The 15,160-nt window shown below is 41.0% G+C and overlaps 1 protein-coding gene across 1 annotated transcript in view; it reads left to right on the top strand.

The window, feature by feature from the left end:
* The window catches only part of TPGS2 (tubulin polyglutamylase complex subunit 2), a 42,418-nt gene that overhangs the window by 16,958 nt on the left and 10,300 nt on the right, over positions 1–15,160 (top strand). Inside the window, exons 2-4 of the mRNA XM_045527674.1 lie at positions 1,156–1,235; positions 8,686–8,773; positions 10,705–10,833. Coding sequence (XP_045383630.1) covers positions 1,156–1,235; positions 8,686–8,773; positions 10,705–10,833 — 297 coding nt within the window. The remainder of the gene's footprint in view (positions 1–1,155; positions 1,236–8,685; positions 8,774–10,704; positions 10,834–15,160) is intronic.

The following is a 15,160-nucleotide window of genomic DNA, read 5'->3' as shown; positions in this document are numbered from 1 at the left end:
CCAACCTTTTTGACACCAGGGACCAATTTCATGGAAGATAATTTTTCCACGGACTGGGGGGCGTGGGTAGGGAGCTCAGTCTGTGATGTGAGCAATGGGGAGGGGAACGGCTGCTTTGCCCACCCGCTGCTTATCCCAGTTCTGCTGTGTCTCCTCCCCAGTTCCCAAGTTTCATGGGAGACAGTTTTTCCATGGTTGAGGGTAGGGGGATGGTGGAGCTCTGTGGCCTGGTTCCTTACAAGCCGCAGACCGGTACCAGGGGGTTGGGGACCACAGGCGTAGAACAACAAATTTATTCTCTCACAGTTCTGGAGGCCAAAAGTCTAAAATTAAGGGGTCAGCAGAGCCATGCTCATTCTGAAACCTGGGGAAAAGTATACTGCCTTGCCTCTTCCTAGTAGTTTGCTGTGGTGTTCTTGTCTACAGATGCATTACTCCAATCTTCCATCTTCACGTGGCTGTATTCTTTCTATACATGTCTCTTCAGACTGTGTTCTTTTTTAAGGACAACAATCACACTGGACTAGGAGTCTACGTTGATATGACTTCATCTAAACTCATTATATCTGCAATAATAAGGTCATATTCTGAGGTACTAGGGATTCGAACTTAAACGTATCTTTTTTTAGGGGGGACAGAATTCAAGCCCTAATAGCTCTTATGACAGATTGTATGTCATAGATTAAGGGCTTCAAAATCTTGAATCTGTTTGTGTGGCCACAGACAAGTGGAGAATATGAAGGGAAGTATTGAAATCTGTTGTATTCCAGGGCGGCGGCTTTTTTTACCTCAGAGTGAATGGTAGAACACAGCTCCACCAAGAGAGGCAGACCAGATTATTTGGAGACCTTTTTCTGCTTCAAGGATTTAGACATATGACTTATTTTGTTCTAAGTATATTTCTGGACAGAATTCATTTTTCATATTAGCCTAGCTTTTAAATCCTGGACCTCATATATACATTGTGCTAGGTTATGGGACTGGGTGGCTTTGAGAGACCAACCAGTTCTTTGCTTTCATCACAAGTATAATAAATGTTCATCAGAGGGATTAGATATTCCTAGAGCAGTCATCAACAGTTAATCAATGTCTAGTGTAGCAATATGTGACAGGGGACCAATTGCAACTCTTCAGTCTCTCTTTTCTCTCCTCTAGAATCTTCCCCAGGTGTGACAGAGGTGACCATCTTAGAAAAGGTGCCTGCTGAACGTCATATGATTTCTTCATGGGAACAAGTAAGTGTTACTATGTCAAATCCTTACCTCCCAACAAAGAGAGGTCAATTTAAATGCCCCTTAGAAAGAAAGATTAGGGGAGGAAACTTCATCTCATGCCACAGCTACCTTCAAGGTAGAGTTCACCCTTTTCTCTGTTCCTGTTCAGGCCACTTAATACTTCCTTTCATTCTGTGCAAATTCCGCAGCATGGAATGTCTCCTTTGAATCCTGATGTCCTATAGAAGCAGTAGACATTTGAAGTTGTAAACAACAAAGCTAAAAATCCAGTTAAGAAAGAAAAATACATATATTAATAAGCATGATGCTGTTGAGAACATGGTAAAGTGTTGCAGGTAACTACTAACCAGATCCAAAGCTAGTGCTTTCCTATCCTCCTCTGAACTTTTATTCAGTAAAAGATTTAAGCTACTAAAATGGGCCAGGCATTGTGCTAGGTATTGAGCCCTAGGGATTCAATAGTAATTTTTTAAAAGGCACTGTTCTTACCTCTTGATTTTTATTGTCTAAGACTGTAGTCCCCAACTCCCAGGCTGCAGACTGGTACTGGTCTGTGGCCTGTTAGGAACCAGACCGCACAACAGGAGGTGAGCAGCGGGCAAGGAAGCAAAGCTTCATTTGTATTTACAGCCATTCCCCATTGTTCACCTGAGCATCACCACCTGAGCTCCACCTCCTGTCAGATCAGCAGCAGCATTAGATTCTCAAAGGAGCATGAACCCTACCATAAACTGTGCATGTGAGGGATCTAGGTTGCACACTCCTTATGAGAATTTAATGCTTAAATTTAAATTTAAGCAGAGAGGTTTGTATAATTATTTCATTATATATTACAATGTAATAATAATCGAAATAAAGTACACAATAAATGTAGTGTGCTTGAATCATCCCCGAACCTTCCCTTCCTCTCCCAGTCCATGGAAAAATTGTCTTCTATGAAACCGATTCCTGATGCCAAAAGGGTTGGGGACCGCTAGTCTAAGACCTAGTATAGTATAGATTATTACAAGTATATTTACGAACTAGACTGAGTACCATGAAAGTGAGGTAAAGGGACCATTGTCAAGATGCCTGCCCAAGTCTGGAAGTTGAGAAAAGGTATTCCCAAAGAATCTCTTAGAATTTGTTAGCAAGGCAGATGAGATAGAGGAAGAAGAGGCTTTCAACATCTGTGAAGGCTTCAAGATGGGAAAGATCACATTGCTCTGAGATCACAAAGAAGGAACATGGGAGAATACGGGAGAGAGAGAGAGCTCGTCAAGAACCAGGACATACAGGGCGTTATGGGCTCTGGGAGCCATTAAAATGTTTTAAGTAGGGAACTGCAAAGGTCAGATTTCTTCTTTCTAAAGAGCACTAGCTATAGAGCAGCAAAAGGATTGGGAGACAAGGGGAGCGGGCAAGAAATTACCCTGCCATTTTATAAGTGCCTGCTAATACATATCACATAGGTTATTTTATGGTAAAGGCATAGTAACCCTGACAAGTGGGTATTGTAGTATTTTCATTTTATAGATGAAGGAACTGAGGCTCAAAGAGGTTAAAGAATTTGTTGTGGGTCACATAGCTACCAAGAGGCAGAGCCTAAATTTGAACTCAGAATTGGCTGCGTCTAAGCACATGCCCTTCCTAAGCAGCCCCTCTGACAGAGGACAACACTATGGGAGTCTTGCCCTCGGCAGCCAAGCAGCCCATAGGTGTTTGTTCAATCCTGCCAGCACGACTCCCTCCCTGGGCTGAACCAGCGGCAGCTTTTCTGGCGGCTCATTAAGTGGAACTGATTGATCTAGGACCTCAGCTCAGCAGCACCTCAACTTTTCTCACTCATCTTTTACCCCCATTTCTACTCTTAGCCCATAATAAGAAAAGGGAATTCTAGAACAGTGTCTATTTGTTGAACTTTTGTTGGCTAATCATGTCAGAGCCTGTTCCTGGAGCTGCTACTAGTCTGCTAGTCTGGTCTTGTTGACATTGTTTGTTAGGAATAACATTGAGAGAAAAGATACGATCCTGGACATCTCTTTTGATTCTTTACAGGCTTTAGTCAGCCCTTTATGTAGAACTGCCTCAGGGCTCTTTTGTGAGAATGAGATCCTAGTGTTTTCCTGTCTGCTAAAGACCGGGATGGGAGGGTGAGAGGACAGGAATGTCTGGTCTAAGGTGGAATTAAGGCTGTGACACATTATGTTACTTATTTAATGAAGTAATTTCTGAGGCATATTCGTCCTTGTCTTATACCAGATATTCCCCAGAACTGTTTAAGGAGAAGACTTACCCGTTTGTCCCAGTTTTACTTATACGTAGTTTATTCATTTGGATCATGTTTCAGGGCTAGAATGCCAAGGGATCTCTTGGGATCTATTCTGCCTCCTGGACAGTGCAACTTTATTGGATTCCCCTAACGCTTAGGAGAATGCAGTTGTAGAGCTGCATCAGAAGTCTGAAAGGATTAAGGGGTAAGCATGAGAGAAAGAGGTTTTTAACTAACTGAGACAGTTAATAGAACATTTTCTTCAGACATATTCAGTTGGGGGAGTATCTGTGCAAGTACTTAGAATAATAAGATACATTGATACGGAATTTTCCTTTGAGTCCTTCAGTTAAAATAGCTCAGATCTAAGCACAAATATGCCAAATGTGAAATATAAACAGTATTGGGATCAGTAATGTAAAAATGTTTCTTTCACCCAAGCTTGGTGTGTCTGGGCTTTTTGAAGGCCTTTGGGATGCTTGGAAGCTAAAAAAGAGTTTGGGGTATGTACTTTTGTTTTAAGATTCAGTTTTTATATAACCGTGTTTTTCTCTGATTATGCTAAACAGAAAAGAACGTGGTCACCATAAAAAATTTTTTGAAAACAGAAAAGATAAAGCAAAGTCCTGTAGGGTTTTACCACCTGGACGTAACTACTGTTAGTATATTTTTAGTATATTTTTGGTTGTTGTGTGTAGCTGGAGGGAAGGCAATGGATAGATCAGGGATCTGCTACAAGTCTGTGAATAGGAAGTGTTCCATGGGCTCCTGGAAGTGTATGTCAGATATATTAAATATGTACATTTTTCCTGGGGAGAGATTTCTTCAGATTCTCAAAGGGGTTCATAGCCCCAAAAATTGAAGAACAGGTCTTTGTATAATTTTTTCAGTCAAAATGGGTCAGTCTGTGTGTTATTTTGTTACCTATTTTGCAGTGGAGGGCAGAAGTTTTGAGCTGGTCTGAAATTCCTTGTCCCACTTTCTCACTCAGTGAGTTACTGAAGGAGAGCGGTCTTGGTAGGGCCACCCCTGACTTGTGCTTGCTTCTGTCATTGACGTAAAGGTTCTGCTAACGTGGCAGAAAGGAATTTCAGGACACACACACAACCAAGCTATAGTGGCAAATTTATTGAGTGAAACTGGACAGACTTAGGAAAGGCTTGTGCAGAAGCGAAAATATGCTCTCAATAAAGAGAGTGGGCAGGCTCGAGAGGAGCAACTGCCCCGCACCCCAAGCAGTTGCTGTTTTATTTGTTGAAGTCAAAGAAGGCTGGGTGGTCAGTGTTCATTCTGTGCTTACTCACATATAATGGGGAAAGGTCACTTTGTCACCCGTGCAAGGCTGGAAAATTAGTGGCTCTTTTCTTTTCCTCAGGTCTGTTTGTTTAAGGGCTGTTTGTTTGAGCCAGTTGACTAACTTTTCCTTCCCTCCCTGCTTGCTCATACCTAACTGACTACGTACTCTAACTTTTCCAGCAGTGCCCATTCCAGACAGGAGGATCCCAGGGGGCTGATGAGTCCTACTTCTCTAGAGGACTGACCCTAGAAATGTGTATCCTTGGAGACACCTCATCTAGGGCACGGCTTTGATGTGGTTCACCTGGTGTCCACAGCTGCATAAATATAGCTGATAAGGCCCTCCAAGAAGAACCCTACTGCTTCTGCCCGTTTGGGCAAATGAAACACCATTAAATCTGTGACATGTTATATCACTTGTTTAATGAAGTAATTTCTGAGACATATTCTTCCTTGGGTCTTGAACCTTGTCCGGGAAGCTCACTAAAATATGATATAATAGTAAGGCTATGGAGGTGTTATGTGGGGAAAATATCCTGAAGTCTTTTATCAGCGCTGGACCCTTGGCTAGGTAATGTAACTTCTCTGAGACTACATTCATCATCTGTAAAACAAGTGGTTTGAAATCAGTGTTATTTAAGGACTTATCCAGCTATAATCTAATATTTTGTAATTCTTTGGTTACAAATCCAGGAAGAAAGGTTGATAGCTAAAACCTGAATAACCATATACTTGCTGCAGTCCCCTAAGGTTAGAATAAGAAGTAAACAATCTCTTCCCACTTGTTCATCAGAGAGCAAATAGTTTCAGTCTGGTTGGTTTTGTGCAGTTATGATTCATGTTCCTGGGCCTGCTACCTACCTTTTACTGTAATGATGGTACATAGTAAGGCTTAATGTCTACACTGAGATTTTCATCTTTCAGGCACCATGAAAACATCTGCCTCTTAATTCTCATAACATCCTGGTGCCAGGAGAGTTCTGTTATTATTAAGCATTTCAGTGACATTTCATAATTGCAGGGTACTCTACAATTCTTGATTGGTTAGACTCTCCAGTCCCCAGGTAAACACTCAGTTTCCTGATGGTGAAACTATGGCCCACAGAGACCAAATGATTTGGCAGAATTTCCCCTTTCTTTTCAGTCTCACTTTTTTACATTCTGCTGAGTAGATTCTGAGCCTTCTTGCAGATCTGTTCCTTACAGTCCCCTGCTATGAATTTATTGTTAAGCGGGAGAAGTCAGCCTGGGACACCATGTCACTAGTGGCCCTCTCACCTCGTGTTCATATTCTGCCTGGTATTCCTCAGTGTTCTCCTGCACTGGTTAGTCCCTCGCTAGTGCTTCACTTCCTCCCTCTATACTGGCAGCTTCCCCACAGAGCCTTTCCATCTCCTTAAAATAAAAAAATAATTCAGGTTTAGGTGCCACACAAAAATTTTAAAAATAAATAAATAAATAAATTTAAATACCTTCAAATTGTATCTCCCTCTAGCTACTTAGCCATTTGTTCCTTTGCACATCAAGCATGTAAAAAAGCTACCTAAATCAGCGGTCAGGAAACGTTTTCTTTAAAGGACCAGACAGTAAATAGTTTAGACTCTGTTGGCTCTGCTGTCTCTGTGACAACTACTCATTTCTTTGTGACTGTGTTCAAATAAAACTTTTTTATTAATACAAAAACAGATGACAGGGTGGAGATAGCCCACAGCTGTAGTTTACTGACCTCTAGTCTAAATTACTGTCCCTTACCTTCCCAGTTACTCTTCCTCCTACCACAGCCTCTCTTTCTCTACCACCATTCCTTGAACCCATTCTATCAAAATCACCAAGGATCTCTTCATTGCCAAAGCCTTACTTCATCTCGCTTGACATCTCTCCTGCATTTCTCAGGTTAACCACTCTGCTAGCTCTCTCCTCCCTTGGGATATAAAGCACCGTTCTCATAACTCTGAGTCGCTGGCCAGGGCAGAGGGGCTTTCACTTTTGGGTACTCTGCAAGCCCCACTCAGAAGAGCTAAACATGGTAGGAAGGGACTGAAGCACTGCAGGCCTGCTCCAGGGGTGCCTGGGGCAGAAAGATCTGCAGCAAAGAAGCAACAGAGCCTAGGGCTGCCAGTCATTTATTTTAGAATGACCATAAGGACTTAATGTTTTTCATGAATTTGGTTTACTAGATAATTGTTATGTTTATATTAGTATTGGAAATGTGTCTTAAATATTCGAGTTCACTTTTTTCTGTTTTTATGAATTTTGAATAATTTTTTAAATAATGGTATAAAATAATACCAAAATTTCCTTCTTGGGTGAAACAAATACCATAACAAATGTTATAATTGCTATTATTGGAATTCTTTAGCCTAACTAAAAGATGAATGTTGCCAAATAGTCTACCAGCCCTTTTCAGCTGGAGTCTCATGGAATCCGTGTTAAGAAAGGCTGGTAGACAGTAGTTTTCTTGTCTCTGCCACGAGATGGCACTAGTGATCAAAGTCTCAAAGTGGATGCTGGCGTTTTGGGGCAACAGAAGAACTTTGCCAGAACACTGATAACTGTAGACTTCCTGTGTGATGATTCCAGAGGTGAGAGAAAGGCATTCTGCATGCACACTTTTTCTCTCTGAAAGCACAGACAATGTAGCCATACAGAAAGCCCTAGTAGCAAGCTCTTAACTCCAAATAACTTACTAAGTAAGAAAATAAATTGCCCAAGGAATCCAAGAATCCAAAAATGACAGCTGTTGTCCACTTAATAATCTAAAAACATTGTTTAAAATTACCCGCAAGCTTGAAGCTTTCTCCTCACCTATAGTTCTTGAAGATGCTGTGGCCACAAATCATAATAATTTCCTAGTCTTCTCTCTTCCTATCGAGCTCATACCCCCTCCTACCTCCAGTGTTTTATAGATGCAGTCTTAGTGTTTATTCTTGAACTTAGATTCACAGAGTTTAAGTGACATACTCAAGGCTACTACTCAGCTAGTGGCAGAATCGGGAAGTGAACTCAGATCATCCTGCTACATTGCACTTCCTCACACATTGGGTACCTAGAACTGACTGATAGTATAACCTAAAATAAACTTGATGTAAGCAGCGGTCAGCATCACATCTCAGAAGGGTCCAGTAAGCCAAAAGCCAAAGTTTGGACAGACTTACTAACTTGTTGCCTCTTATGCCTCCATAACCATATCACAAAGTCACTCTAGGGGGCCCAGGAAAGGAATTGGAGAACTCATCCTTCTGCACCCCCCAGGGATTTCAGTTGGCTAGACAAGACTGGTCAGGCCTATGCACAGATGTTAGTTATTTAGAAATTAGGGCTTGCTCTTAGTATCTTCTGAAAGGATACTAAGCTATTCCTTGGTTCTCTCCCCCACCAGTTTGGATAATTTGTTATCCATATGAAATATTTGAATATAGCCTTCGTACTTTTTTACTTTCTAAGAATTATCAGAACTATTAAAACGGTTTCATTGCATTAGGTGCTCCAGAAATATATACTATTCATTTTTAAGATGTTTTCTTTTGTCCAGTTTGTTTCAGAAAATAATTTATGAGCGTGGATCTGAAATTTATGGCAATGATTTCTTTGCTCTAACATTGCCACACTTTACCTAGGACCTCCTCTTTCACCATGTTCCTATCTCTTCTTCAGATAATGCACTGAGACATTATCATGGCAGCGCAGACACCTAGTCTGCTTTATCAGGTGAAGCAAAAAATAAGGTCAGACTGGTGACTCCGTTTGCAGAAACCAGTGCCTCTCTAATAGAGTTTTGTAGGTAATTACCAGAGTCTTCCTGTTTCAGGGATCTGAAACATGGTAAATCGTGTCTCCTTGAGGCATAGCCCTGTGCCCTCTTTCCCAGCCCTGACCTAACACTCAGCTGCTTTGTGATTCTAGAAGAATAACTGTATGATGCCTGAGGATTTGAAGAACTTTTACCTGATGACCAATGGCTTCCACATGACATGGAGTGTGAAGCTGGATGGTGAGTTGGCTTGCTTGCTGTAGGAGAACATTGCCCTGGCTGAGAGGTTGGGTGGGACGAGTCTGAAGGCCCTTACAACTTTTGAGTCTTTGCATCTGGATGGTTTTCATGGGTCCTCTCAAGTGCCATGTCCAGAAGCTGTGATTATCTCCCAAAGCTAACAGATACCCATGCCAGAGTCTAGCCAATCCAGAATTGGAAGCTCAATTTAGAAGATTCCTGTTGAAATGGGGTAAACAGTAACCATTACACAAAAAACCTAAGCCATCTCAAACTTAAAGCCTCAGAAGACTCCACCTGGGAGCAAAGCCCTCAGAGTAAGCGGCAGTGACAGTCTCTAGTGTTCATGGGAGGGGCTGGTTATCTCTTTCAGGCCCCTTCCTTTATTCCCACCATCACAAAGACCTTAGGGCTCCATCCCTTTGCTTCTCTCCCTCATATCACCTCATCCTGTGTCACAAGCTACCTCAGTTCACAGGCCGTCTTTAGCCTTAAATGTATCTAGTACAAAACATTTGTTTGCTGATGTGGAACTTACAACTTTGTTCTTAACAGAGATTCCAGGTACTATGTGGACATGAAAGGCAGCACTGCACATTTAGGTGAAGATGGCTGTAAAATTTCATAAGCTAGGAAACCCTGCTTTAACCACCACAGTCCAGCCCACTCCTGGCACAGACTTCCCAGCCCTACCACAGGCCTTTATTGCTTCTGACTCCAGTCACATTCCCAGGTGTACTTAGGCCTTGGGAAGCACCCCACAATTCCCCACCGCTGTTTCTAAGAATGCAGTGACTGCTGTTGCATAGCATATCTACAGAGCTGATTTCTCCCCTTCATTGCCTCTGCTTTCTACCTGTATACCTGAGTTCCCTTTTTTGTTGATTCCCAAAGCCTTCTTGTCTATCTCATGCAGCTGACTGGAGGTACTTTTTATAGCTTGCTAGCGAACACTTAACATTAGCTTTTAGCTTAGAAACATTTCCTCCTGTGTCCTAGAAATCATCCTTGTCACCAGCATCAGATCCTTCCCTTATAGCATGGCTGTGGCCTTTTGAGTCTGTAGCATCAGAGCGGGGACAGAGACTAGATTGACAAGCAGACTTTCCTGTGCCTGCTTCATGAGGACAGAGTGGCCCCTTCACAAGGCTGCCTCAGAGAAGAAATGTTTCGTGAATATTTTATGAATGAGTCCCTGTTCATTATTATAGTACCTTCTCTAATCTTCCCTATCCCAGATTTTTACTTATTCTTTACTGCAAAGCTTAAGTCAGTGACAGAAAAGGCAGCAGAGGCAGCTTCTAATGTTTTCCTGTTTAGTGGTCTTTTCTTCTTGGACATTCCATGATATGTACACCAACTGTTTTATTGCCTTTAGCCATTACGGTTTTTTTCAACAGTCAGGTAAGGAAAACATACAGTCTTCCTGTTCCTTATACTACACCCTAATCACAGAAGATTAGAACCAAGCAAGAAGAATGCCAGGTTCTGTTCATTGAGTTAGGGAAAATGACAGGGAGATATTATATAATCAAAGCTATTACTCCTTTGGAAAGTATAACTCTTTATGCAGAATACTGGCTAAATAAGGGAAGGAGGGAGCAAAAACATTTTTAAGTCCTTTACTCGTTAAATGGGGACCCTAAGCCCATATTTCCCAGTTCTCTGTGAGTATTCCCTTTTAAAATTTTCTTTAGCTCCACCCTAATGCATGCAGTGGGGGCTCGTCATCACCCGTGTTCCCCATTTTCTTTTTTTATGTGTAAGGTTGGTGCTTTGGGGTTTACAAATGAGTGATCTTCCTTCCATCAGATTTCTCAGCCACGGGGGCAAACAATACCTGGGCTTAGGTTATTCAAGCAGAAGCCTTTATGATTACCATTGTAACTAGGCTGTTACTCCATGTAATTCTCTCTATTATGTTTCTATAGAGCATACCATTCCACTGGGCAACATGACAATTAACAGCATCTCCAAACTGACTCAACTCAACCAGTCTTCCATGTATTCACTTCCTAATGCACCAACTCTGGCAGACCTGGAGGATGATACACATGAAGGTACGAAGAAAATGCCAGGGTTGGTATCTTTGTTTTGTTTCCAGCACCCAGCTCAGTGCCTGGCATATAATAGGCATTTAATGAATATCTGGTGAATCAATGAATGTTAACTTTATTTAACATGTTAGTATCAGGGGAATTCAGGGAACATGACAGTCTAAGCACAGCTCCTTTCCTCTCCATTAAACTCTGTCACTTCTGAGTGAAATGGCTTATAAGTCAAATAGTTGGTAAAATTCATGGGCCAACTGGATGTAAGTGAGGACCTCTTCAGTCAGAATTGTGTTTGGCTGCATATAACAGAGATGCAATTGCAATATTTAAGCTAAATAGTGTTTTATTTTTCTCATAACAAGAAATCTGGAACTAGGCTAGTGTAGCTGCTTGAGAAATTCAATGATAAAGTCTCCCTCTGGCTTCTGGCCTGATCAGCCTTTGGATATGGTTTTCATCCTTATGGTTGAGGAATGTGGGCTCTACTTCCAGGCTTCAAGTCTCTGTTCCTGTCAGGAAGAAAAAGAGTAAAAGGCAAAGGGCAAAAAAACTGGCTCTTGGCAGAATCACTTGCTTTTTATCAGGAAAACAATAGTTTTCTCAGACACCCTTCCCAATAGCTATTGGCCAGAACAGTCAAATGGCTACCCATATTTACAAGGGAATCTGAGGAGGTCAGTAATTTTAGTTGTGCAGTATGGCCTCCTCAGTTGGAATTGGTTTTAATTAAGAAAGAAATGGAGAACAGTGAGTAGGCAACTAGTGTCTTCAATACTAAGACCTTGGGGTTCGTTGAGGTCCTGGAAAAGAAAACTGGTATAAGGCTTTCTCCCTCAATTGAACAAGGAGTTGGAGAATGGTACCAGAGAAGTACAGGGGCAAAGACTGGAAAGTGGAGGGTCCTGAGAAGAGCCTGTTGTTCAAAGATCTGTGGAATCCCTACATGTGAGAACGACTTCATATGGGGGTGCTAGGGCTTCTCTAAAAGGCAAAGAAGTAAACCGGTAGGCAGAGTCTTCCCTGCTCTCGAGGCTGGAAGAGTAGAGTTAGATTAGATAATAGAGAGGCTTCAAGGGTCCTCAGCAAAAGGACTGAACCAGGGGTAGGGACCACATTGTCGTATATACCTATGGAGATGAAAACCATTTGGTCTTCTGGCACCTGCTGAGTTCATGCTTTTTAGGAAAGTCCAACAACTATACCTAAGTCTAATTAAACTTAAATAGAAAAATATTGACTTTTCTCAGGGGACTCAGTAGTCAGAAGGATGATCGGGAAGAAATATCAGAATACACAACCAGCCCAGTATGATGGTGCACTCCTGTAGGCCCAGCTACTCAGGAGGCTGAGGTGAGAGGATCACTTGAGCACAGGAGTCTGAGGCTGCAGTGCACTATGATCATGCCTGTGAATAGCTACTGCACTCCAGCCTGGGCAATATATGCTAGAGGACACAGATGAAAACCTAAATAAGAACATTTAAGGAGACTTAAGACAGCACAAAGACTTACTGTCAATAAAAGAAAGTAAAGATTCTCAAACAATTAACTAAACATATTGAAGGAGAATATAAACTACTGAGACCTGAGTTGGCCTGAAAAATTAAGTACAAGATAGAGCTTAAAGCACAGACATAACAATTTAAAAGAGCAGAATTATGAGGAAAAAGGTAAGAGGGTAAGAAAAATTGAAAACAGATTCATGACACCTTCTACTGGAATTACAGTTACTTAAAAAAGAGAAAAAGAATAGATGGAAATGCAATAAATACAAGTTTCTGCAGCTTGAAAGGACTCACCTAGACCCAAATTGAACAGATGAGAAAATACAGACATCTATCCATATCTTGATGTGGAAAAAATTATGAGCATCTAGGCACAAATAACAAATTACTTATGAAGGAATAATAATCCAGCTGACATCAGACTTGTCATATACAACAGTGGAAATTAGAAGATAGAAAATAGTGAGAAAGCATATACAGGTTACTAAGAGAAAAGGAGTGAAAATCAAGGTTGCTATATATGCAAACCAGGTTATAAGAAGGATGTTAAAGAACATAAATATTCTAACCAAAAAACAAATGAAACCAAATGAAGATCCCAAGATGTGGATACGTGAAAAGGAAATAAGGGATTAGTGGACCTACTATGAGAGAGGATAGGTGTGTATGCATGTGTTTAAAAGTAAATCTTACTACCTAGAAATGCGTTGTATAACTTTTACATGGAAACTCTTGGAACATATTGCAAGGAGTATTCTAAAAAGTGCTATGCCACTGTCAATTAAACCTAAAAGGTGAGGAAAAAGGCCACATATAAAAATGTTACAGGTTAAATTGTATCCCCCTCAAAGAAAGTTATGTTGAAGTCCTTACGCGCAGAACCGTACAATGTGACCTTATTTGGAAATAGTCATTGCAGATTTAAGTAGTTAAGAGGGGGTCATACTGGAGTAGGGTGAGCTCCTAATCCAGTGTGACTGGTGTCCTTCTAAAAAGAAGAAGTTTGGACACAGGCACACACAGGGAGAATACCATTGATGCTTCTACAAGCTAAAGAATACCAGAAATTACCAGCAACCCACCAGAAGCTAGAGGAGCGATATGGAACAGATTCTTTTCCACAGCCCTCAGAAGGAAGCACCTTTGTGAGTACCTTGATTTTTGGACTCCGAGCCTCCAGAATTGTGAGACAATAGATTTCTGTTGTTTAAGCTACTTAGTTTGTGGTGCTTTGTTACAGCAGACCTAGGAAATTAATACAAAGACTGTTCCAGAGGTCCTTATAGTGGAGAATGGAGGGAAAAAGAAGTAGAAAGTGAAAAGTCTAATCTTACTGTATGGAAGAAATACTACACTTGGTGGGTAAGATAGAGTATCTTGGTGTATCAGTTTTCTATTCTGTATACCTCAGAGTACCTCAAATTTAATGGCTTAAAACTCCACAAATATATTATCAGTTTTATCTGCATATTAACAGTTTCTGTGAGTCAGGAATTCAGCTACAGATTAGCTGGGTCTATTGCTTAGGGTCATACCAGGTGAAATCAAGGTGTGACCTAGGACTTTGATTTCATCTAAGGCACAGGAACTGCTTCCAAGCTCACTGTGGTTGGCCATTTTCAGTTTCTTACAGTTGTGGGACTAAGGTCCCTGTTTTATTCCTGGCTTCTGGCCAGGGCTCACAGCACCTTTAAGCTGCCCTCAGATTCTAGCCACTTGACCCTCTAACCTTCTAAGTCAGCAGGAAAATTTTTCTCCAGAGTGCTACAATAGTCTTGGTGAATGATTACTCATCATATTCACAGGTTCTGACCACACTCAAGGTGTGTACACCATGGGACAGGAATGTTGGGGGCCACCTTAGAATTCTGTATACCATACCTGCTTAGGGAAATAATGTTATATTGTTTTTAAATAAGTATAGAGTCATATGGATTTAATCATGCAAGCAAAAACAACAAAGAAAAGAAGATAACCACTAAAGGAATAAAAAATTACATTAAAATATCCAGTCTAATAAGGGCAATGTTGAATGACATGAGTAAAAATAAGAAAAAGGAAAAAGAAGAAATAACATTATAAAATAATTAAGAAACATAACTTTAAGATGAGAGGAATAAAATAAAAGAGATCAATCACAAGATTAAATGTGAGAGATCGAATCTTCCTTTTGAAAGACAGAGACTGTGGGATTGATATAAAAAGCAAAACTTATCTATATATCATTATCCAGAAGCACACTTAAACTGATGAAGCGACTTCCTCTTATGGTAATGGGAGATAGATAATTCAGAGCAGCCTTCCTGCTGAAGACAACCAAAAAGCAGGATAAAATTTTCAAATCCTCTTCCTTAAAAGCATCATAGAGCTAACAAGACAATGAGATGTAATACCAGACTAACATTCAGGAGAAGACAGGAATCCAGGGAAGAGGCTCAACATGTGAAGCTGCTTTGACCTAGGATACATTGTTCTTTTGAAAAGAGGCAATGATGCTGCAGCAAAGCTGAGCCATTGTGAGCCAGGGGAATAAAATGGAGCCCACGACCTACAAAAGATGGCACCATGAAAGTCACCCTTCCCTTTGTGTTGGCACTGTGAAGAGCTGTACTCTGGGAGACAGGATGAAACAGAAGTAACCATTCTTCATGTGGACTGAAGCTCAGTGTGTCCTAGAAAATGTTAAATCCCAAAATCGGACTAAATTGATCCCATATTGCTACTCTTCTCAGGAGCCTGGCAAAAACAAAAATTCACTCTAAAGAAATGTTCTAAAATTGATTGTGGTAGTGATTATACAACTCAGTAAATATACTAAACACCAGGCAC

The sequence above is a fragment of the Lemur catta genome, chromosome 16 (genome assembly GCF_020740605.2).
Source record: "Lemur catta isolate mLemCat1 chromosome 16, mLemCat1.pri, whole genome shotgun sequence".
Taxonomy (NCBI): Eukaryota; Metazoa; Chordata; class Mammalia; order Primates; family Lemuridae; genus Lemur; species Lemur catta.
The sequence above is the reverse complement of the archived record's forward strand: the minus strand, read 5'-3'. Positions and strand labels throughout refer to the sequence as shown.